Source organism: Ostrinia nubilalis, chromosome 17 (genome assembly GCF_963855985.1).
Source record: "Ostrinia nubilalis chromosome 17, ilOstNubi1.1, whole genome shotgun sequence".
NCBI lineage: Eukaryota > Metazoa > Arthropoda > Insecta > Lepidoptera > Crambidae > Ostrinia > Ostrinia nubilalis.
The window spans coordinates 1616775-1639623 of NC_087104.1; the positions used below are offsets into that span (position 1 = coordinate 1616775).

At 37.2% G+C, this 22849-nt stretch overlaps 2 protein-coding genes across 2 annotated transcripts in view; both read left to right on the forward strand.

Annotated features, from left to right (window-relative positions):
• LOC135079827 (zwei Ig domain protein zig-8-like) overlaps positions 1–22849 on the forward strand; it is a 226804-nt gene that overhangs the window by 40640 nt on the left and 163315 nt on the right. The gene's annotated exons all lie outside the window — the stretch shown is intronic.
• LOC135080193 (activity-regulated cytoskeleton associated protein 2-like) lies at positions 2102–2974 on the forward strand. The gene has a single exon (XM_063974875.1). The coding sequence runs from the start codon at positions 2102–2104 to the stop codon at positions 2972–2974; it is 873 nt and encodes a 290-aa protein (XP_063830945.1).

Sequence of the window (22849 nt, forward strand, 5' to 3'; positions counted from 1 at the left end):
GGCTAAATACTTGTGCCTGTGGCTGTGTCTGTGGCTAAATACTTGTGCCTGTGGCTAAATACTTGTGCCTGTGGCTAAATACTTGTGCCTGTGGCTAAATACTTGTGCCTGTGGCTAAATACTTGTGCCTGTGGCTAAATACTTGTGCCTGTGGCTAAATACTTGTGCCTGTGGCTAAATACTTGTGCCTTTGGCTAAATACTTGTGCCAGTGGTTGTGCCGGTGGCTGTGCCTGTGGCTGTGCCTGTGGCTAAATACTTGTGCCTGTGTCTGTGCCTGTGGCTAAATACTTATGACTGTGGCTGTGGCTGTGCCTGGTGGTTGTGCCTGTGGCTAAGTAACTATGAATAAATATTTATGGCTTAATGCCTGTGGCTATTCCTGTAGTTATACATCTGGCTAATTCACATTTGAATAATTATAATGTAAACACTGTATTGTTTTTATAAAATCGAAAAGTACTTCGAGAACGAAGTACATGTCAGTATGGCCGTGTTAGAATATATATATCTACATACCTGATTTATATTAATATTCCATGGTAAATATGTATAATTGGTACACTGTTTAACTTGTTAAACACTACACACACAAAACATTGCACAGCCGCCATATTAACTGACAGATTGAAATTCAGATTTATATAATTCGTAAATTAGAATTTATTGTAAGGTTTTTGGTTTCTTAATAATTCAGAATTTAATGATTCTAAATATGAAAGATAATATTACCCTATTTTTAATATATTGTAAAATGAGAAACTCCAACTTCCGCTTCCGAATAAAAATAGTTTTAAGATCCTGTACCGTGATTGGTCGACTGTTCTGATTGGTCGTTTTAAGCCGACCAATCGGAGTTGAGTAAAAAGAGGGAGAATTTGTGTATAAATGGATGGAATTTCTCATGGAGAAGTAGTCTGAACGGATCTTTGAGGTGATGCTGATTGCTGACCAAAGTTAAGTATACATTGTTTATTGGTACTATTATTATGCTTGTTGTGTAATTGTATTGTATTATTGTGATATTGTATTAACACGTGGCTATGTGGCTGCGCCAGGCCTATTATATTGACACCTGGCCAATTGATGGTGACATGCCACGGGGTCGGGTCGGTAGTTTGATGACCAGTATAAAGAAGGACAATGCTTAACCTAACCTAACCTAAACCTAAGTCTTAACGTAACCTAACTTAGAACTTGTGTTCTGTGTGTTTGATTATAAATACTGGTTATACAAAATACCGTCAAAATGTTAATAATAAATAAGACGTAATTACTGCTAGATTACTCATTTTTATATAAGTTATAAATTGTAACTGGTTGAAAAAGAGGCTGACAAAGGTGACTGAGTTTCTTCCGCCACTTCTTCTCAGCACCAGCCCATTTTGTCCCGAAGTGGTGGTAGGGCAAGCTATATTTGGGACGTGTATAAGTGCCCTGGAAAAGGGCTTTATACTGAATAAACCATTTGAATTTATAATTGGATTTTTAATTTGGAACTTGCTTATTTATTAAACTACAGTATCTATTATAGTCCTATATATTTCCACGGTATAATACGATATGATAGGAATATAACGTAAAGTATTTTATGCTAGATTTTGCTTATTATTATTCTTCTTTTTGTGGTAACTTTATTAATTAAAGAATCTGCTTTAATACATTAATATTTCCCAATTTACAAATGACTAATGCCCAAAATTCTAACACTCGCATTCGAGTTTGGCGGGCTTTATTTTACAACTCACGGGCTCGCGCGCTCTGCCGGCGCTCTCACCAACGGTCGCCGGCGTCTTTTCTAAATTCGACCTTATTGCCAGTCCGCCCATGGCCGCGACGCGCGCTATTTTACTCTCCCAATATTTTGGTGTTTAGATATTGTTTTGACTGATATAAGCCAAGTTTCATGTACATTTCGTTGTGTTAAATTGACAATATACTTGTTGATGATTGAATTGTGCCTACGAACTTATTTCACGACCCCGAGACCAACTTAACAAGTATTACAGTGACGCCCAACTTGCGGGGCACATTCAACACAAGTGTAAACAACGAAAGCCTTTCGACATTTACTTGAAGAACCCACTTTCTATCGTCTCAACATGCCACCGAAGAGGAATGCCGCGAAGACCGCGAGAAACGAGGGATCGGACTTGGACGCAGACTACACTGACACCGAAGTGAACCGGACAGTGGTGTCATCACCGAACGTCACCATGTCGGAGGAAATGCTCCAGAACCTTGTCTCCAGCATCACCAGGAGCCAAGCGGAATCCAGCCGTACGCTGATAGAGAGCATCCTGACTGGTTACAGAGGCCAACATTCGCACTCATCATCACCACAACCCGACACGCCAGGTTACCCACAGCGCCCGGGTAACTTCGCGAAGTGCACAGCGCGCTTCGACGGAAGGTCAAAGAACGCGGACGAGCTCGAAGCATTCATTGATGCCATCGAAGTGTACCGCGAATGCACCAACGTCAGCGACGAGCATGCTCTGAGGGGGCTACCGATGCTGCTGGTCGGCGAGGCCGCCGTGTGGTGGCAAGGCGTGAAGTCGTCGGTGACGTCATGGACCGAAGCCCTACAGCGACTTCGAGGAATGTTCGGCGTGCCGCGACCTGCGTATAAAATATTTCGCGATATATTTTCCGCCGAACAAAGTGACGAACGAGCCGATGTGTTTGTGAATAAAGTGCGCGCCTTATTGTCAAAGTTACCGTACGTAGTACCCGAAGCGATGAAGCTAGACATTGTTTATGGACTTTTAGATCGTAGAATAAGAAAACGAGTGCCTCGTGACACTGTGGACGGACTGGAACAGCTGATAAGTAAAGTCAGGTTGGTAGAAGAGTCGCTGGCAGAGGTGAGTTCTCACGTCGTTAATAATAATAGCGCGAGCCCCGTTAACCCACCAACTGCGCGATGCCGCTCGACCGCGCGGGCCCGAGTGTTAACCCGTCGCATGCCGTAAACGACCCCCCGAGTTCATTTATGAGTAAACATCGCGACGAAGTTTATTTCGATTCGTGTAGTGAATCTGTGTCGAATAACCCGCGAGTTTCAAATGCGAATAACAGCGATAGTGAGGGGAAAAGGCGCGTTCGACCCAGGTGTAGTTATTGCAAACGTTTCGGCCATACTAAAGATAACTGCCGCAATAAAGAAATTAAAAGTGACGTAACTACATTTGAGTCGGGCGATAGTAATGTCCTACGTTGCTACGGATGCGGTCAGCTGGGAGTAGTTAGGTCAAAGTGCGATAATTGCAAAGGCGCACCCGGTTCGAGTAGTACGAGTAAATCGGACTTTAGTACGGCCTATGTCATAGACAGCGATGACGATCCAAGGCCGCTGATAGAAATTCAGGTCGTAAACTGAACGGGGGTAGCAATTATTGACACGGGGGCCACACACTCTATCGCAAGCCCCGTGCTGTATAATATGTTACGCGAGGCAGGTGTTACATTTAGGGAGTCCAAACGTATCGTAGGGCTTGCAAATGGATCGCAACACCTACAGACGACGCTCGAAGGCGAGGTCAATGTCACCTTGAAAGGTCGTATAATATCTACCGCGTTCTTGGTGCTACCACACGCGCGAACAAGAACCTTATTAGGTAGAGATTTTATTACCAAAGCTGGTATCCTGCTGGACTTACCGCAGAGAAGCTGGTGTTTCAACGATGGGCCGCGACGTTGGCATCCGTTCATCACCAGCTTCGAATTATCTACCACCGGCAAGGCAGAGCTGATGAAGGTAGAAGCAGCAGACCGGGTACTCCAGGGTAAGGAAAGGCCTAGGGACGTATCAAGACCGACGATGCAGCTGAGTACCTGTATGGTGCAAGGAGCCTGCGGCATTCAACGTGTTAACGGTTGGAACAACCGGAAACCCCTTACGACATCGCCTCCCGATGGTTATTGCTCCGGGGCAGGTTCAATGCAGGGGGAGGCTCCCGGAAAACCACTACATGCATGTTGTGCCGACGTTGATTTAGCTTCTTTTAGTAAGAACCAAATCGAGTACCTAGAGTCACGGGACATGCTGCCATCCGACGTTCCGTCTAGGGGGAGGAGAGGGCCCTACAAGGGGTTCCGTAATAGAAATGACGTCATCAACCCCGCTGACGAAGCATGTCATATTCATTGCGCGCGCTATTATTCCGCTGGCGATCTGGATCGACGAAACGGATTTCGTCATGCTAGGGACGCCGCGATTACCGCGTACCGGTCGGAGGAACACGCAGGAGGATATCGCGCCCCACAGCTGACCCCGTCCGTAGGCGATGGACCGCCGAAACGGCTCAGTCAGAGGCATAGGCGTAGTAGACCCAAGGTATCATTTGCTGACCTTGACGCGAGGGCGCTATGTCTTGGTCAGAGGGGGAGGTTGTAACGCGACCTCTGTGGTTAATGCTCGCATTCGAGTTTGGCGGGCTTTATTTTACAACTCACGGGCTCGCGCGCTCTGCCGGCGCTCTCACCAACGGTCGCCGGCGTCTTTTCTAAATTCGACCTTATTGCCAGTCCGCCCATGGCCGCGACGCGCGCTATTTTACTCTCCCAATATTTTGGTGTTTAGATATTGTTTTGACTGATATAAGCCAAGTTTCATGTACATTTCGTTGTGTTAAATTGACAATATACTTGTTGATGATTGAATTGTGCCTACGAACTTATTTCACGACCCAGAGACCAACTTAACAAGTATTACATCAATCAATTTACAACCACAATACGATAACGTGTCAAAAAACATGCTTTGTTTCAAATAGCAAAAATTAGTTAAATAATCTCTACTAACATACAAATAATAATTCTTTTCCAATCCAAAACAATCCGACCATTTTTAAAACCGGGTCAACTCCTGTGGATTCTAATGATTACCAGCGGCTGAAAACTGCTTTTGTTGTAACCAAATAGGTTTTTGTTTTATAATGAAGGGCACAATTTATACTATGTATTCAGCTTATGGGCCACAAAATGGAGATTTTATTCATTGCATTTTGAACTTTAAATCCTTCACATAGGACTTAAAACCAATTGAGACAAAACATAATAGGTTTCCTTGAATTACTTTAGACCTAATTTCGCGTGAGGAGGAATAGGTTTTCAGGCACTAAAAGGGTTTTATGGAGTCTCATTTAAAAGCGTTTTAGAAGGTCTAAATTTTCATTAAATTTAGGAATAGGTACTATGATTACATCAGGGTACGTGTAGAATGTAGATATATGGTATTGATTGTTTGGGATATCTAAATACATATTTTATAACTCAAAGGTGACTGACTGATATAGTGATCTATCAACGCACAGCCCACACCACTGGACGTGGGGTAAAACGGGATTCACGCGTACGAAGTCGCGGACGGCCGCTAGTTTTACATACAAAGCGTGTGATTTAAAAAAATCTAATTAACTACCTTTGTTTGCAATAAAATCCCAAATTAAGTGATTAAAAAAAAATAACTACCCTATTATTACTTCTTTATCTGTGATACATTAACAAGATGTGCCTGTGATAAGATATACCCTGCTCAGGCTAAAATATGAAACTTACAATGACATACTAACAAGTAATGTAGTTTTCCTGGAATTAATATCAGTAATAGATATTAGTTTCTCTACAATAAATCATCAGATTTTTCTAACAATAGATCTTGACAACTTTATCAATATTATCAGCAAAACCGTCGTAAAATCAGAATTACTAATATAGGGGAGAACGAGGAGACTTGTGACATTGTCGATTTTTGGCAAATATTTGTTAGCTCGAGACTTGAAAAAAGAACCCGCACTGTTATGAGCTCGCTAGTAGTTAATAAGTTTAAAAAATTGACGATGTTACGACTCTGAACAATTGTCCGGACTTATCCCTGCCACCACTTTCTGCCATCGTTCTACCCGACAGCACTTCCATCCCCATCACTTAGATGGTTGGCAGTCCACAACAGTATATTTTTCTAGGACCTAACTACGACCTACAAACTTTCAAGGAGAGAGCGTATTTACACTAAAGGCCGGCAACGCATCTCTAACGCTCGCGGGAGTACGAGTGTCAATGTGCCACGGTAATCATTTACCATCAGGTGACCCGAGTACCTACTCATTTGCCTCTTAAAAAAACTCCTCTAAAATAGTAAGACACGGGTCTTAACACGAATAAATGCAAACCGCGAATGTTTCCGTCAAGTACGATACGGATACTGTGAGTGTTGTGTGTCGTGGTAACATCACTAGTGGTAGTGTAAATGACCTTATGAGGGTAGTTGAAAAATTTCAAGCCCACCCGAACGGATGACGCCGCGAGCCGCCAGTCTGCTTGTGACCACGGCTGCAGCATAGTAGCTGAAACGTCAAGCCGTGAGTACATAATGTAACTCATTAATAAACGTCGCGTTTAGACCCGTGTCTTACTATTTAAGTTGAAATGGAACGCGAAAGTTTAAAATTTTATAAAAAAAAACTCCTCTGTTACCATTCTCTTCGGTCTCACCTAGACTTCTAGTTTAATAAGGCCCAATGACATCCGAGATGTCCTCGTGTCACATTTTTGTCATCTACCCTTGATCGAAATTCAATGGAAGGGATTTATTGTTGCCAATTCCAAGGAAACCATTCGTGGAAGGGCAGAAGATAAATTAGGCCAGATATTATTGGTAGTAAAATCGAAGAAAATGTTGGAAATAATTTATCAATTTAATACCGTGGCGGAATACGAAAGAAATTGTGGGGAGATTAGCTGTTTCGCTGTGTTCTGTGGAATTTTCGTTGTATTTTTCGAGCAATGGGTATTGCTGATTTATTTTAAGGGCTTTTTCTCTTTAAAAAAAAATTAGGACCGATTTCCACAAAGACAAAGCGGAGCGGTGATGTGTTTTGAATAACCAACCAAAATTTATTATTTCTACATCTCCTTTACGCTCCGCACAGCTCCGTTTTGCGCCTCGCCGCTACTGCTGTCAAATCTATAGAAAAACTAGCAGCCGCCCGCGACTTCGTACCTACGCGTGGATCCCGTTTTACCCCTTTTGGGGTGGAGTTTCGTAAAATCCTTTCTTAGCGGATGCCTACGTCATAACATCTATCTGCATGCCAAATTTCAGCCCGATCCGTCCAGTGGTTTGGGCTGTGCGTTGATAGATCACTATGTCAGTCAGTCAGTCAGTCACCTTTGAGTTATATATTATATTTAGATGAGTCCGCCCGACACATCTCTCTTCTAGGCTACGCCTTGGTGGACACCAGACCGTAGACGTTTTGAGCAGGACGTCTTTCGTTTCCAGGACTGTAAACTAAGGCTGGGTTGCACCATGTTACTTTGACTTAAACAAACTCTCATTGTATACATAAATTATACATATACATACATTCAACCCCACGGGTGGGACCTGAAGTCCTGAAATACAGGACTACTCTACATTAGGCTCCAGTCACACCATTCTCTGTTCCTTCATATGTAAAAAAAAACCTCAAAATCCATACAAAATACATAGGTTATCGTTAAAGTTACGGACAAAGTCAGGTGGTGCAACTCAGCCTAACTATTTTAGTAACCATCGTTTTTATTCCAACGCAGTTGTAATGTTTTCTGCTGGTGGATCTAAACACGGATGACTGCCGTAAATGCGGAATAAACAACATTTATATTTGCAAATACAACGACAATGATTGTTAACCGGCAGACAGTGGTGACTGAGTTTGTTGCGGCGCTTCTTCTCAGCACTTGCCAAATGTTTGTCTCGAAGCGCTGGTAGGGCAAAAAAAGAATGAGACATGTATAGGCTCCTTAAGAGCATTTGACGATTTGCAAGAACTAATTTAATTAGTCTAAACAAATAAAGATAATTTTGATTTGATTTGATTTGATTTAACAGCTTGACTGCCAATAAAATTTAATCAGAGAACGCCAAGGTTATCCTAGGAAAATTCAAACTGCACAATATTGAACTGGCAAAAAGAAAAGTAGAAGTTCAAAGCCAAGAAACGAACTGAAAATTTTCGTATTTTGTGTAATCTCTCTATTCAAATTGATGACGTCTTTTCTCATCTAATTGCGACAGACATGGAATAATGCGTTTTTTCCTTTGCCTTTAAGACACAAATCATTTATAATTAAGCCTGCTCCTAAATAACAGCTAATAGGCCTGTCTGGCATCTCTAAATACCTTTTCAATTAATTCCTGGCCTTTATAGGCTGCTCTGGCCCAAAATGCGGTTTTGTGGCGTATCGGGGAGGGCCAACGAGGTCGTCAATATGACTCGATAACGGCCCTAGACATGTTTCACATTTATCGATTACATTTTACGAATACCATCGATATAAATTTTCTCGAGTAGGCTGGGTTTCAATTGTAACATTTGCGTTGAGTAATGCTAATGATCTGTACGATTTGAATTTTGAATATTATGATGGACGAATAAAAATTTTGATTAGATTTAATAAAATGTGTGAACCTTTCGAAATCATCGAAATTATTGCCCTGTTTAAAGTCTGTACCAGGCTTGAATGAACACTTATAAGAGGAAATAGAACTAACTGAGAACCTTTTGTTTTTGAAGTCTTTTAAAAAAGTACTAAATTGATTTGGGGCTTATTTACTTAATTTCTCGTTGCCTACACACAAAAATTACTAGAAAACTGGGTATTGCCTATAATAACACCGGTAACAGTAATTTACGTAACAATTTGAGTTCACAAATATGTAGTTTTTCTATTATAATACGAAATTGGTTTCCTATTATCATAGTAGTGGCATTTAAAATGATAACAATATTTATTTTCAGGATTTTTATTCGTAACTAGCTGACCCGGCGAACTTTGTTCCGCCTTAATGGCAATAAATAAGCAGACTTTTTTTTTCGAACGGGATAAAAAGTATCCTATGTCCTTCTCCTGGCTCTAAACTACCTCCCTGACAATTTTCAGCTAAATCGGTTCAGCCGTTCTTGAGTTATAAGTGGAGTAACTAACACGACTTTCTTTTATATATATAGATAGGTAGTTCGTTCGTTCGTTCGTTCGTTTCAGCCGAAAGACGTCCACGTCCAAGATAGGTAGTAATAAAAGTTATTTGTGAAGATAATCATACTTAACTGTCTGATACTTAAATAGATCATACCTACACTTGTCATGATACGAATGACTCATAGGTTTATTAAATTAGCCTTAAATCAGTATTTCTCATAATATTAAGACAGTCGACCCAACATGGAGGAATTTTGTAATTTCACCTGGAGGGAAAGTACTCTTACGTTTACGTTACCCGTATTCATAAACATTACCATGAGGTCTCACAGTGCACGTGGACGCACAGGGTGACCAAACCAAACAGAGTTTTATTCAACGCTGTGCATTTCATTTACTGCCTCACTTAAACAAGCATCGTTGTGATTAAGGGCGTTAATACTGTAGCTAGAAATATATAGCTGTAGTTAGAGATGATATTTTACTCCAAGAAAACAATCCTTAATTTTTTAAAAGAAAGAGAACTGCATTCAAGTATTCCGAAAATTTTGAGAAAATTCACCACCATACCGTACCATACCAACTTTAGGTTTTTTTTTTCAAGACATCTGAATTTTGTATCAAGACCGTAGAGTTCCATGGAAGTACATTAAAGTAGACTTTATGGCTAGTAATATGTAGAGTTATGTGAAAGCTCAGCGGAGAGCGGAAGCGACACTCGACCGCATCTGAAATGAAAGCTCTAGTAGCGTGCGGTTGAAGCTGAGAGCTTATAGAGTACTAGTGGCAAACGGAAGGAGTCTTGAACGTTTGCGTTAAGTTCATGTTAGCTTTGCTCTATAAATTCGTGTGAATTATAACATAAAGATATCTACATTCATATATTTTAATAGCGTTTGAGCAAATGTAATTCTTCTTAGAATCAGTCAATAATATTTTTTAATTCAGCTAGAGTTAAGCTTGATGTGCTATCGTCAGTGCGTACTGGTTCTGTGCTGATTAAGTGATTTTAATGGCATATTACACGTAGTAATGATACATTTAATATGTTATGCTAAGTAGATACAGTTTAAACTAATAGATCTTTTAAAAATGCTGTGTTTGTATTTTGTCGGTTCAATATAAACATCTTTATGGTAAAATTTATATTAGACCGATTATCAGACCTAAATCTGTGATTATCAGTGAACTTAGTGCAAGTCTACAGCGAACGTATCGCTAGCGAGTGCGTAAAAAAATGACAGCGTCTCTAGCGGATACTTTCAATGACTAAAATCTTCATAGATTTTAGCTAGCGACTATGTTCAATGCAAACTCGCACTAAGCACACTGTGTGCTTACCATGACTACGTTAGGTGTGCTCGCTAGCGAATACGTCAAAAAATTCTATGAAGATTTTATTTCTTGAAAGTAGCCACTAGGGGCGCTGCACAATATGTCATACATTATAATGTCATTTTTTACGCAGTCGCTAGCGAGCACACCTAATGTAAACTCATGGTAAGCACACTGATGTCAAAGTGTCATCTAAGAATATTTTTTTCTTGAGTCGTACAAAAATCTACGATGAGAGCTAAGCGACAGTGGAAGAGAATTCAATTCCCTTTGCTGGCCACATGATGAACTTATATTAATAAGATGTGACAATTTCACGGACGAAGTCGCAGCAAACCTCTAGTTAATTATACACCTACTTTCCTGTTTTCACTCAATAAAGTACTATGATTGATTGCGGCAATCGATCAATCAACAAAAATACTCGGTAATTACTTTCCTTCATTCATATTATATAGAGAAGGAAAATTGCTAGGTATTTTCTTGTTGCGTGAGTAAGGTTGCTATTTCTGTAGTAAATAATAAGTTACGAGACTGGTTACGGCGTAACCTTAAGGTCAAAGTTCAACAAATGACAGTTAAATATGCGGATGTCACTGTAAATACTAGTATTTTTAAAGCAGTTTACTCGTAAGTGACTGTTGTTTTTTTAAGGTCTAATGCTAGTGTTATTTTAATTAAAATCGATCCAGCTGCTTTTTAAACTATAGTCTTAAAGAAAAATTTTATAATTATAAATTTATTAAGTAATAACTGGTGACATGCGGTCTGAGAGACCGCTGCTGAACTTTACATCGATTTAACTTGCCGATTTGGAGCTGAATGATGCAAATATCCTTATCTACGGCATAGACACAGCTAAACTCGAAGCTACTGAAGCGGTTAAACATAGGAAGTACGGAGAAGGGGGTGAAACGATGTTTCACTGACGCCGTCCGGCCTGTGAGACCACTTGTCACCAGTTAAAGGTGACATGACTTTTTTGTGACATTTTTAAGTCTAAATAGTTACTAAAATAAAAGTTTTTACGAAACCGTAATTTCACAAATTATTTCGTAGAATTAAACTGATATAGATAATATGAGATAAGGTATCTGCATAATGAAATCTACCACGGCAGAAGTTACCAAAGCAAAATTTATAACAACGAAGTTACAATAACAAATAATGTCTAAACTCTCTTAAAACAAAAGTCGTTACATTTTTGAGATAGTCCAAAACGCGGATATTGAGACAATAATAACATTATTAACGCATTCTTGCAGACTTGGGAGTTTGAACGGAATAATTTCCAAGTTTGCGGTAATTGTAAAATGTTTGCAAACGCCATGCCATAGCGAAAAAGCTTTTTGGGTTTTTTCATTTTCTAAGCGATCGTGACAAAATTGAATTTGTGTGAACATTTTATTATCTCAATGCAAAGCAGACTCATAATTTTAATTATTCTTGTTTTTAAATCTTATAATATCTTGGGTGGATTCACGACATTAAGGAGGTAGATAGCAGTAGATTGTACAGATGGCGGATCATCAAGCTAAACACTGGAGTATCTTATAATGAAGTAAAATAATAATTATTCTATTTTGCAACAAACTTTGTGGGGCGCTTCTTGAATAGCTTACGAGTCAAAATAACGAAAACTGTATTTTTTATAAAAAAACTTTACTTTCTTACTTCACAATAATAATGTTACAATTGTTATAAACTAAGTACTGTACTATGGCTAAGGCTACTAGTTGGATGAATACTGAACGAAGAATGACCACGGATCGTGGTTGTAGCTCCTATTTATAGGAGGTTTGCGGCAGCGCCCTGTTTGTGGAATCTTCCAGTAAATTCCACGGTGTTATGAATTTCATAACGACGTCTTTGTTCTTATTTTTAATGTCTGCATTGTTGTGGCTGGGTTGACTCTCCCCCCCTAATTTTGAAGTCCGAAGATTTAAACAAATCTTGGATCTTAAACAATTTACAAGAAGACACTGCAATATTAATATGATCACTTATTTCTTCAGTTAGTTCATCAGAACACTTCACTTTAACCGTTTGACAACTATAGGCACTTGTATTTTAACACTTCCGTTTCACAGGTATTTCCAGTCATCCGTTTCGTAGACTTCAGCTTCATTATTAGCAAGTACCTTCCGCACTAAAGGATGGGTGTAGGTAGGGAATTTTTAGGTAATGGGAACAATTTTACCTTATTTTAACCTTTGATTTAACACAAAAATGATTACATTGTTAATTGTTTGTTAATTAACTTTTATAAGGTTCAATGTCCTTTATATCACTATAAATTAAGAGATCATTTGGGACCAATACAATGATTTTACTTGTTTATAACTACAAATACAAATTAATTCACATTTCTTTACATGATTTAAAATAATATTATAATCGTAAATAACTTTAAAATCTTTCAATTAACATAATATGATCTAGTAGATTGTATAGCTGCTTTAACAATCAATATTTTTACTTAATAAAATTAATATGCAATTGACAATTTATTATGACCGTCCACCTTCCTTCGATGAGTGGAATTTGTTAAATTTCAATTAATAGGTATAACTTAACTATCTGAACTTATATCCGAAGGTGATGACGATTCTGTAACAACCAATTCCTCTATGTGATATGTTCTACCATTGGAAAGTTTATATTTATTATTTGGCTCACAACTATTTTAAAAGGACCCAAGAAACGAGAATTTGTTTTATGTCTATCTGCCATACTATTCTTTAAATAAACTGTATCTCCAACTTTAAATTGATTTGGCGGTCTTATTCTTTTATTCAACCTCTCATTTCTCTTATCCTTTTAATCTTTTAACCTTGCCGCGATATTTTTGTTTAAATTGTCAATAAATTCCTTTTGTTGTGCCGTATAATTTTGAATAGTGACACGGAGGTCATCAAAACTTCTAAGTTTAGGTTTTCGACCAAAATGTACCTCAAATGGCGTCATACCTATCGCAGAATGCATTGTGTTATTGTAAGCATGTGCTATATAAAATATCTTTTGGTTTCGATCTAATTCCGTATCTCGTTGTAATCTAAACAACTCCTGTATAGTACTATGTAATCTTTCAACATCCGAATTGGATTTGTGGTGTTGAGGACTTGTGGTGTGATTTACTATATTATAAGATTGAAATAGTTCTGTAAGTATTTCGCTACAGAGTACTTGTTCACCGTCATGAACTATTTTTGAAGGTGTACCTATCATTGCGAATATTTCAGATAACGTGTCGCACACTTTAGTTTTCTCTGTTGGTTTAACTATAGCGTATTTAGAAAATTTATCTATAATAGTTAAATACCACTGTCTTTCTAGAGACATAAAGTCAATGTGCCATACTTCCATCGGCTTTTGTGGTGTTTCCGTTTCGCTAAATTGTGTCGTGTAGGGATGTCGATTATACTTTTCCTTTTTACACAATTCGCACTGAAGAACAAACTTTTTTATTTGTTTTCGCATGTGTTCCCAATAATATTTTTCGCGCAGTTGTTTATACAAACTTTCTATTCCTGCATGCCTATTATCTTGCAAATGATAATTTTTTATTAGTTTTAACTGTTCTTCTTTCTCATTTATTTCTATCAACGATTTTGTATACCTAACTGGTTTAAATTTGGAATGGTCGAAATATTTTCGATAAACTTCCGAAACTAGACAATATAATTCCTCATTGGGTATTATAAAAGCATATTTTTCTTTTGGTAAATATTCTAACATAAATTGTTTAATTACGTTTTCCTCATCATTTGGAGGAATGTAAAAATACCATATACCATTCTCTCTAATAGCTTTCTTATATGGTACCATTTCAAAAATTACGCGCCTTAATCGTTTCGGTGGATACGCATTGATGATGGGAATCCCTTCATCACTGTCATCCTGGTTGGAACGTACTGTTATATTATCACTATTGTTACAAGTAGTAATTGAACTATTAGTTAGTGCTAAGTCTTCCTCTAAGTTAACGTTCATCGAATCATTTGAACTATCTGTATTAAATATTTCAATCCTACTTAACGCGTCAGCTACATAATTATCTTTTCCCTTAACATGCTCTATAGTGTAATCATAATCTTGTAACTTTAATTTCCATCTAGTTAAACGTTGATTTGGTTCTTTCAATTTAGAAAGCCAAATTAAAGCTTTATGATCTGTTCGCAAAGTAAATTTACGGCCATAGATATAAGGTCTAAACTGAGTTACGGCCCATAATATGCCTAATAATTCTTTTTCGGTTGTGTTATAATTTTGTTCGGTCCTACTTAAGGTTCGGGATGCGTAAGCTATTGGATGGTGTTCTTGACTCAATACTGCTCCCAGTGCTATGTCGGATGCGTCAGTCGTTATGACAAACGTTTTATTAAAATCTGGAAACGCTAGTATTGGGGCATTGGTCAATAAAGACTTACAAGTATTTACAGCTTCAATGTATTTGTTGTCATTAATGTTTATTACCGCGTCTTTCTTTGTAGCTTCCGTAAGTGGTTTTATTATTTTACTCAAATTCGGAACAAATTTTCTATAGTATCCAATTAACCCTAGAAATGCTCTTAATTCCTTTAATGTTTTTGGAATGGGAAATTTTTTAATAGCCTCAATTTTTTTTTGATTTGGCTTAAGACCATCTTTGTTTAGGATATGGCCCAAGAATTCTATTTCTTGCTCCATAAAAACACATTTGTTTTTGTTAACTTTAAGGTTAGCTTTTCTCAAAGCTTCAAACACCTGTTGCAACCGATTAACGTGTTCTTGTTTTGTTTTTGAATAAATTATAATATCATCCAAATAACATAAACAAATATTTCTATCCATCTCTTCTTTTAAAACGTTGTTCATCATGCGCTGAAATGTGGCCGGTGCATTTTTTAATCCAAACGGCATTCTTAAGAATTCGTAATGGCCATCAGGCGTACTGAAGGCAGTTTTCTCGATTGACTCTTCACTCATCAAAATTTGATGATAGCCTGAAGTTAAATCTAATGTTGTGAAAAAATTATTACCCTGTAATTTTGAAAATAATTCTTCTATGTTTGGCAGCGGAAACTTATCAGACTTGGTTTTTTCGTTAAGACGTCTATAATCTATTACCATTCGCCATTTCGGAATCCCCGATTGGTCCATTTTTTTTGGTACTATGTGCACTGGTGATGACCAAGGTGAATCTGACGGTCTAATTATGTTTTCTGTTAATAATTTACCAATTTGTTTCTTTACCTCACTTTGTTGAGTCTGTGGTAGCCTATATGGTCTTTGGTATATTGGGTCATTGTCAATTAAATTTATTTCATGTTTTATTTTAGTGGTTGCACTGTTAGTGACATCCTCTGTAAATAAATCATCGTAAGTTTTACATAATTTTTGCACGTTACACAAATCGTCTTCAGTCATGTGAAATATTAATAACTCATGGTCCGGCATGATGAGTTTTCTTTCCCGTAAATCTATTTTTGCTCCTATCTGTTCTATCATATCAGTTCCCATTAGAATATCGTATTTGTCACTGAAGTTATAAATATAAAATTTCATTTTTGACTCACCATTTCCGAAATATCTTTTCCAATACGGAGTCTCGATTACGCCGTTGTGTGACGTAACACCGTGCGATGTTTTAACTGTGAATTGTTCCGGTTTAAAATGCCTTTTAAAATATTTTTGAAAGGTACTATTTGTAATAAAAGATCTCTGACTTCCGGTGTCTATTAAAATTTTTAATTTGGGATTATCTGTTTCAAAGTATGGTAGGTAAGATTTTACGTAATTAAATTCTATGTGATTTGATTTTGTTGCGGGACTACATAAAAATTTGAATCTTGGTCACTTTCAATAGTTTCACTAATGTCATAATTATATTCACCACTGCTAAAATTATTTGTATAGTCTTGATTACTTGAATTAGCCACATTATGTTCTTCTAATGTGTTTTCAGGTTGCACTGAATTTAAATGATAAACTTCCTCTGCTACGAAACCTTTCCCTAAATTGATTTGTCCCGGTTTTAACTGAGGAGCGGTCTTCATGCTTACATCTTGCGGTTGAGACTGAGGTACTTGTCGGTGTTGTTGATAATTATTTTTATGCTGTTCAAAGAATTTGTGCTGCGGTCGGTTAAATGGATTGTTTGGATTAGGTGTCCAATGGTGTCTCCGATGGAACGACCCATTGTTGTACGGTACTGAGTTAATTACCCTTTGTTGCGGATTATGCATTGTTAACGCCGAATGGTTTTGTGGAAATGATTGTTGGTTAATGATTTTGGGTGCAGGTATAACGTTTGAAAACTTTTGTTTTATGTTGTCGAATCGCCCCTCCGCTTCTAATTGTAAAATTTTAGAAACCGTTTCATTAAAGGTACAATTTGAGACGTAAATCTGATCATGGTACGGCAAACTATTGCGCAGGGCATTTTGGGCGGTGTTAATGTAGGGTTCCATGACTTCGTCCACTAAAACTAAATTATTATTACTATATTTATCATATAATTTACTTTTAATAAAGAATAATTTTTGTTTAAGCTCAAATATAAGATCCTTATAGGAGCCTCGTTTTTTAACGTTTGATAATTCTACTAATAACGTATTAAATTCCCTATTGTCTCCACATTCGGATTTCAGACAATTTTCTATAATATTCCAATCAAAATTGTGGTTTATCATGGTTAAGATTTGGGATGCTCTTCCCTCTAATTTACCTAATAGTAGCATTACATTTTGAGGCGTATTCCCTCCTGCTACATTTAAATACTGTTTTGCACTGTTTAAATAGTTGTATATAGAAAAAGCGTCTCCATTGTAGGACGGGACGAATTTTATTAAAATGCTAGGATCAACGGTCGGCATTGCCGCCTGCCTAGGATTTTGAATTGGGCTTTGTGCTGATGGCACATAATCATTGCTAACATATCCCTCCATCTTAGGATGAGGGTCGGTCATATCTTGTTCACAACAATAACTAGCCTTAGGTCTAAATACAAAACTTGCGGGTTTAAGGAGTGGAATTTTGGAAAATGACAGGAATGCTTCAGGCACTTACAGCGTGAAGATGGTGATGCTGATGATGACTCGAAGCATACTCGTTTTATGTATCTTGACTTATTTGTTTTGTTGTGGAGCCCCTGGTTCTGAGTGACTTAGGAGTCAGAACGCAGACTCTGAGCGACCTCGGAGATTTCTTCGGAGATCTTGAACTTCAAGGTTGCGCGAACTTTACAGGGCCCCACGTTGGGCGCCAGTCAAAATAACGAAAACTGTATTTTTTATAAAAAAACTTTACTTTCTTACTTCACAATAATAATGTTACAATTGTTATAAACTAAGTACTGTACTATGGCTAAGGCTACTAGTTGGATGAATACTGAACGAAGAATGACCACGGATCGTGGTTGTAGCTCCTATTTATAGGAGGTTTGCGGCAGCGCCCTGTTTGTGGAATCTTCCAGTAAATTCCACGGTGTTATGAATTTCATAACGACGTCTTTGTTCTTATTTTTAATGTCTGCATTGTTGTGGCTGGGTTGACTTACGTACGTTACGTACAGCATAAATAAATGATAACTTCAAATCTCATCTCATCTTACTGACTCGATTAACGTATTATGGTCTTATTTTGTACCTCCAAATATCAAATTCAGCTTTTTCGGAATCCAAAATGTTTCCAGGAAACTTTCATTCCCTTCTCCTTTCCTGGAATCCAACAAATTGTGGGTAGGTATTTATTTGTGAGCACATGATCTTATCACATTATGGTGACTCTTCATAATATTTATAGTATTTAATGTTAAAGTAACAAAAGTCTAAAAATAGGATAAAGTGTCCACAAACCCGCATTAACAATATTAGTTTGTATCCAGAAAACGTTTGGCCCGCCCCTGACACTGTAAATATCTTTGTATCAATAACTCCGATATTTCGCGATCGCCATCTCTTATTGCGAGTACACAGACGTCAATACAAGCTACTTAAGTAAAGTAACCGTTGGTTTGCCAAGGAAAGACAGAGATGGATGACAAAACATCCGAGAAAATGTTTTATTTGAAACGGCAGACGATCAACAATATTTCAGGGTTCGCTGGCTAATCGAAATAAACCAATTCTTAGGGCTTTAACAAAACAAGATAGGTATGATTTTCAGTGTATAATACATGAGTAAGGTCTCTGAGATTGGAGTTAAAAGCTTCTAAGGGCCATTTTTTGAAATTAATCCCTAATTTTATGAGAAGTGGTTAAATATAGGCAAAATGTGTTTTTTAAAGTTGTCAAATAAATATTTTTTCTTTCTTTCTTTTTTTTAACAATGGTTAACTTGTCACTTACCTAAAAAATGACAGTTGATTGTGTAATTTAACTAAGGATAAAAAAATTGGCTCTTAGGTACGTAATAATAATGGTACGTTTTAGTTATCTATGTTTGATCATATTATATTTCCCTACCATTGTCCGATAGTTACTTCTCGCGGTTGATAAAGTGTGGCTAGGGCTAGTTTCGTTGAGAATAACGTTTTGTTTTTATTTCATCTTACAAGAGAATACGAGTATTACTCAAACTTACAGACAGTAATTCTATTAGCTCAACATCGTTAAGACTCTGAAGAGAAAGGCCTTTGGCGAACATCCATTCGAGATCATACTATTAAATCAGAACCTACCAATTTGGCACTATAATACAATACAAATGTGTTGTTCGCTTGTGTGAAAAACGCTGGTGCTAGTCCAAGAAATACGCTTTCTTTCATATCCGAAACAATACTACTCATAATCTTGATGTACAGTGCGTTAAATTGCCCCTTATATCTTCGAAATAAAGATGCAGTTAGCACACATTTTTGGATGACTGTACGTAAGGAAGAAAAATATGATGTGGGGGGAAAGTTCGTTTTGTTTAGTTATTGTTCTTTGCTAGTATTTGCCCCAACTTGTTTTCATTTGTTGTTGATGTCAAAAATAGTTGGTAGTTATTGTGAACATAATGCCCAAAGTATTTATTGTTATTGGAGTCGGAAAAAATCACGTTCAGGACTTAGGGATAGATGTCAAACTCATTTTGTTATGATGTAAGGATTTGAGGAAAGCATTGTTAAAATTATAGATAGTTTGACAGCACTACAGCAGTAGATAATTTAAATTCTTATCTGCCCACAACGAATATTTTTTTATATAACATAGGCCCGATTCGAGAACACTTTTATCCGAGAATAACACCTGATGTAACTGGCACATTGACAGTTTCAGCACAGGTTTCAGCATGGGAAATTACTTATGTCAAAATGGCAAGTTTATTCTGAGATTAATATTTACTTTTGTTTGGTCGAAACCTCCATTAGAGACATAGCGAAACGATTACAAAATTAAGACTGGGTTGCACCATCTTACTTTGACTTTAACAAACGTCAAAAATTTGTCGAACTCCATACAAAGTACACCGATTATCGTTATGGTTACGGTCAAAGTTAGGTGGTGAAACTCAGCCTAAATCTATCAAAAATGTAACAATGCCGTGAAAGTATTTTATTTATTTGTCGATTATCGTAGTTTTCACTACGTCCTTAATTTTTCCAAATAGCATAACAAACCATTTGACTTTTAATAAAGAACAAAAATAAAATACTACGGAACCAAGCATTCATATTTCCTCTACACCCAGGGCGAGTGAAACACCTAATTTGGTAAAGTGTCCGCAGATCCTCAGGGATCTTAATGCGATGGATCTGATGAGAGGCATAACTCAACTGTGGCTAGGTCCTGGGGGACCTGGTTTTTGTCGGACTGTTGCTTGGAACCACTCCGGTAATTATGGAGATGAGGAAAAAAAAGGAACCAGTCATCGATTTATTTACAGGTGCTTTTAATCTTGTTTTTTGAAGTATGACGTTAATAAGCATATGCCTATGTTAATCATAAGACTAGAAATGTATGGTTAAACTTGCCTGAATTTATGTTATGAATATCACTTATAATTAAGGCGGATAAAAATTGTAGTTTTTTTCAGGACTATGTATACGTCGAAACCTTAGATTCTGAGAAATTTAAGGCTTATTAAAGGACTTATAATTTATAATAATATTACAGATCTTCTTAAATAATAGGTATTTATAAACGAAAGGTTTTTTAGGAATATAATTGATTTAACAATTACCTACCTAGTACTTTTTCGTAACATAACCGCTTGGGTATGCAGAATGGTTTTAATAAACTTGTCAAACATGCTTCTTGTAACATATTAACATTATATTATGTTGAAACGGGTGAAACCTTTTCTTAAGCTTACTTAAAACTTTGTTTTGTCATCTGTCAGTTCTGGCTGGTTTTTATTGGCGGTCAAGCTGCAGTTGGGAATAGTCTCGTAAATCGGAGAAACCGCAGAATGAAACAGCCATAACTATTCCCATTAAAAGATATGGAACAAACAAGCTAACAACCTCTCATACATCCTCCAAGTAGGAATATGCATAAGAATGATCATTACGTTGCTACATAACCCCGAAGAGTTATGGCCGTCTTCAAACATCACGTTTTTACAGTGACTCGTACCGTATAACTTTTTATGGATTGTGGTGAACTGAAAAAACATAGAATATGATAGACTGAGGTCTCACAATGCGCGTGGACGCACAGGGTGACACACGAACCACACACAGAGCTCTATTCAACGCTGTGCGTTCAATTTGCAGCTTCACTTAAGCAAGCAGCTTTTGAATACGGGCGTGAGCAATCTACTTATGCGTTAATACTCGTAGATTTCGTCGGATGCTTCATCTATTTGAAGTGCCATTTTAGGTGCATTATGGACTTTTCTGATTTTATTTTTTCCAATCCAAATTTAATTTTGGGCCTATGTTCAGCAGTGGACGTCCTATGGCTGAGATGATGATAATGATGATGAATCAAAATTTGTTAAATTCTAATCTTGTTTTAGCTGATGAAATCTCGACTTTTTTATTTAGGTTATGGTAGATGGAGGAAGTGAAATTAATTAAATTATCACCAGTTTTGAAGATTTATTTTCTATTTTTCAGGCTATTTTTCGTATAGGTAGGCAAGGCTCTGGCTTTTCCAATTTCACCTTAGGTACTTCTAGGACTTATTCGTTCACCAGATACCAGCGCCTTATACTGATGAGCAAAGCTGAAATAACTTATTTTCCTCATGCGCGTTACTTTTTTGTGCGGTACCTACCGCTTTCTATTAATAAAATTATAAGGTATTAATATTATTCAAATAGTCTACAGTTTGATCTAATTGATTTGCTCATGAATAAAAGATAAAGTAAAGTAAAAGATACCTAAGTATTTTTGTATTCTCGAAAAAGAGTGTCTACACTCTATAGTTTAGAATTTCATGAAAATGAAATACCAGGTTAAATATTATCTTCTATTACAATAACAAACTAAATAGTACTTTTAACACAAAATTGTGACTAAACATAGAATGAAACGGTTATTCACAAACACGTTTTAAAACTATTATGTGTCCAAAGACACATTTAACACTACGTGCAAACGAGCTCAAAGTGAAAGCAGGAAGTTAACATTTAGTGCAACATATTCTGAAGCTTACAAAAACATTCGCTAATACGAGTAAAGAAAAACACAAAATAAAGCAAAAACAAGCGAGCAACGCGCTGTATAATCACGAATTTTAATAATTCAACACAGCTGTTTCGGAAACGCGGGCTCTTTGATGAGGCAGCCATTTTGTAAGTCCGCCATTTCGCGCGGTTACGGATCCCGTGTGTTTAAGTTGGCTGTTTTTTAACAAGATTAAACTTAGCATTCTCGCTCGATGTTTTCCTCTTGGTTATTTAATTTGTACCTGAATAGAAACTGATCTAACTAAATTAGTTTAATTGAATATGTAGCAATTTCTTTCAGTTTTCAAATTGTGGTTGTGACCAGAACCGAAGCTGTCATTTCACAGTAGATTCATTGTAGTAATGTGATTCAATTAGAAAATAATTATAAGTATGGAAATGTACCTTACCACCATTTTAGCATTCAGTATGAGATTAGACCTAATGTACCTACCTACTTCATTAAATTAGATATCATTAATCGTTGGGTGCGGTCTGAAATTGGTACTGACTACAGATAGTACCTGCTATCTGTAGTCAGTGTCGATTCGAGATTAAAATAATGCTCCAGTTAAACATACCTTATTTTAAGAGTTACTTATTTTAACTGGAGTAGGTATTATTTTTCTACTGAAGCATCATTCCTATTGTATATTTTACCCGACTGCTCGACGCAAAAGAGTGAGCAGATATAACACACAGATTGAGGTTCAAAGCACTTACAAATACTCGTAGCTTGACTTGTTTTCGTCACTTATTTTAAATTATATTTTAAGAAAGAAATGACCCGCGTCGCGGTATTTGTCAAACGATGAGTCGGCCATTTTGGTTCGGCCATTTTGGCGGGGAACACGAAATGGCGCCGCCCTTTGTCTGTTTTAGTTCCCGCTTTACGCGCCATGTTAATGGCTTGAGACGTCGTAAATGGACTGAGCTGAGGTAGATATTTGCTTAATCCTTGA

Bases quoted from the DNA above. Each gene is read 5' to 3' on its own strand.
- LOC135080193 (XM_063974875.1), top strand. From the start codon at position 2,102: ATGCCACCGAAGAGGAATGCCGCGAAGACCGCGAGAAACGAGGGATCG.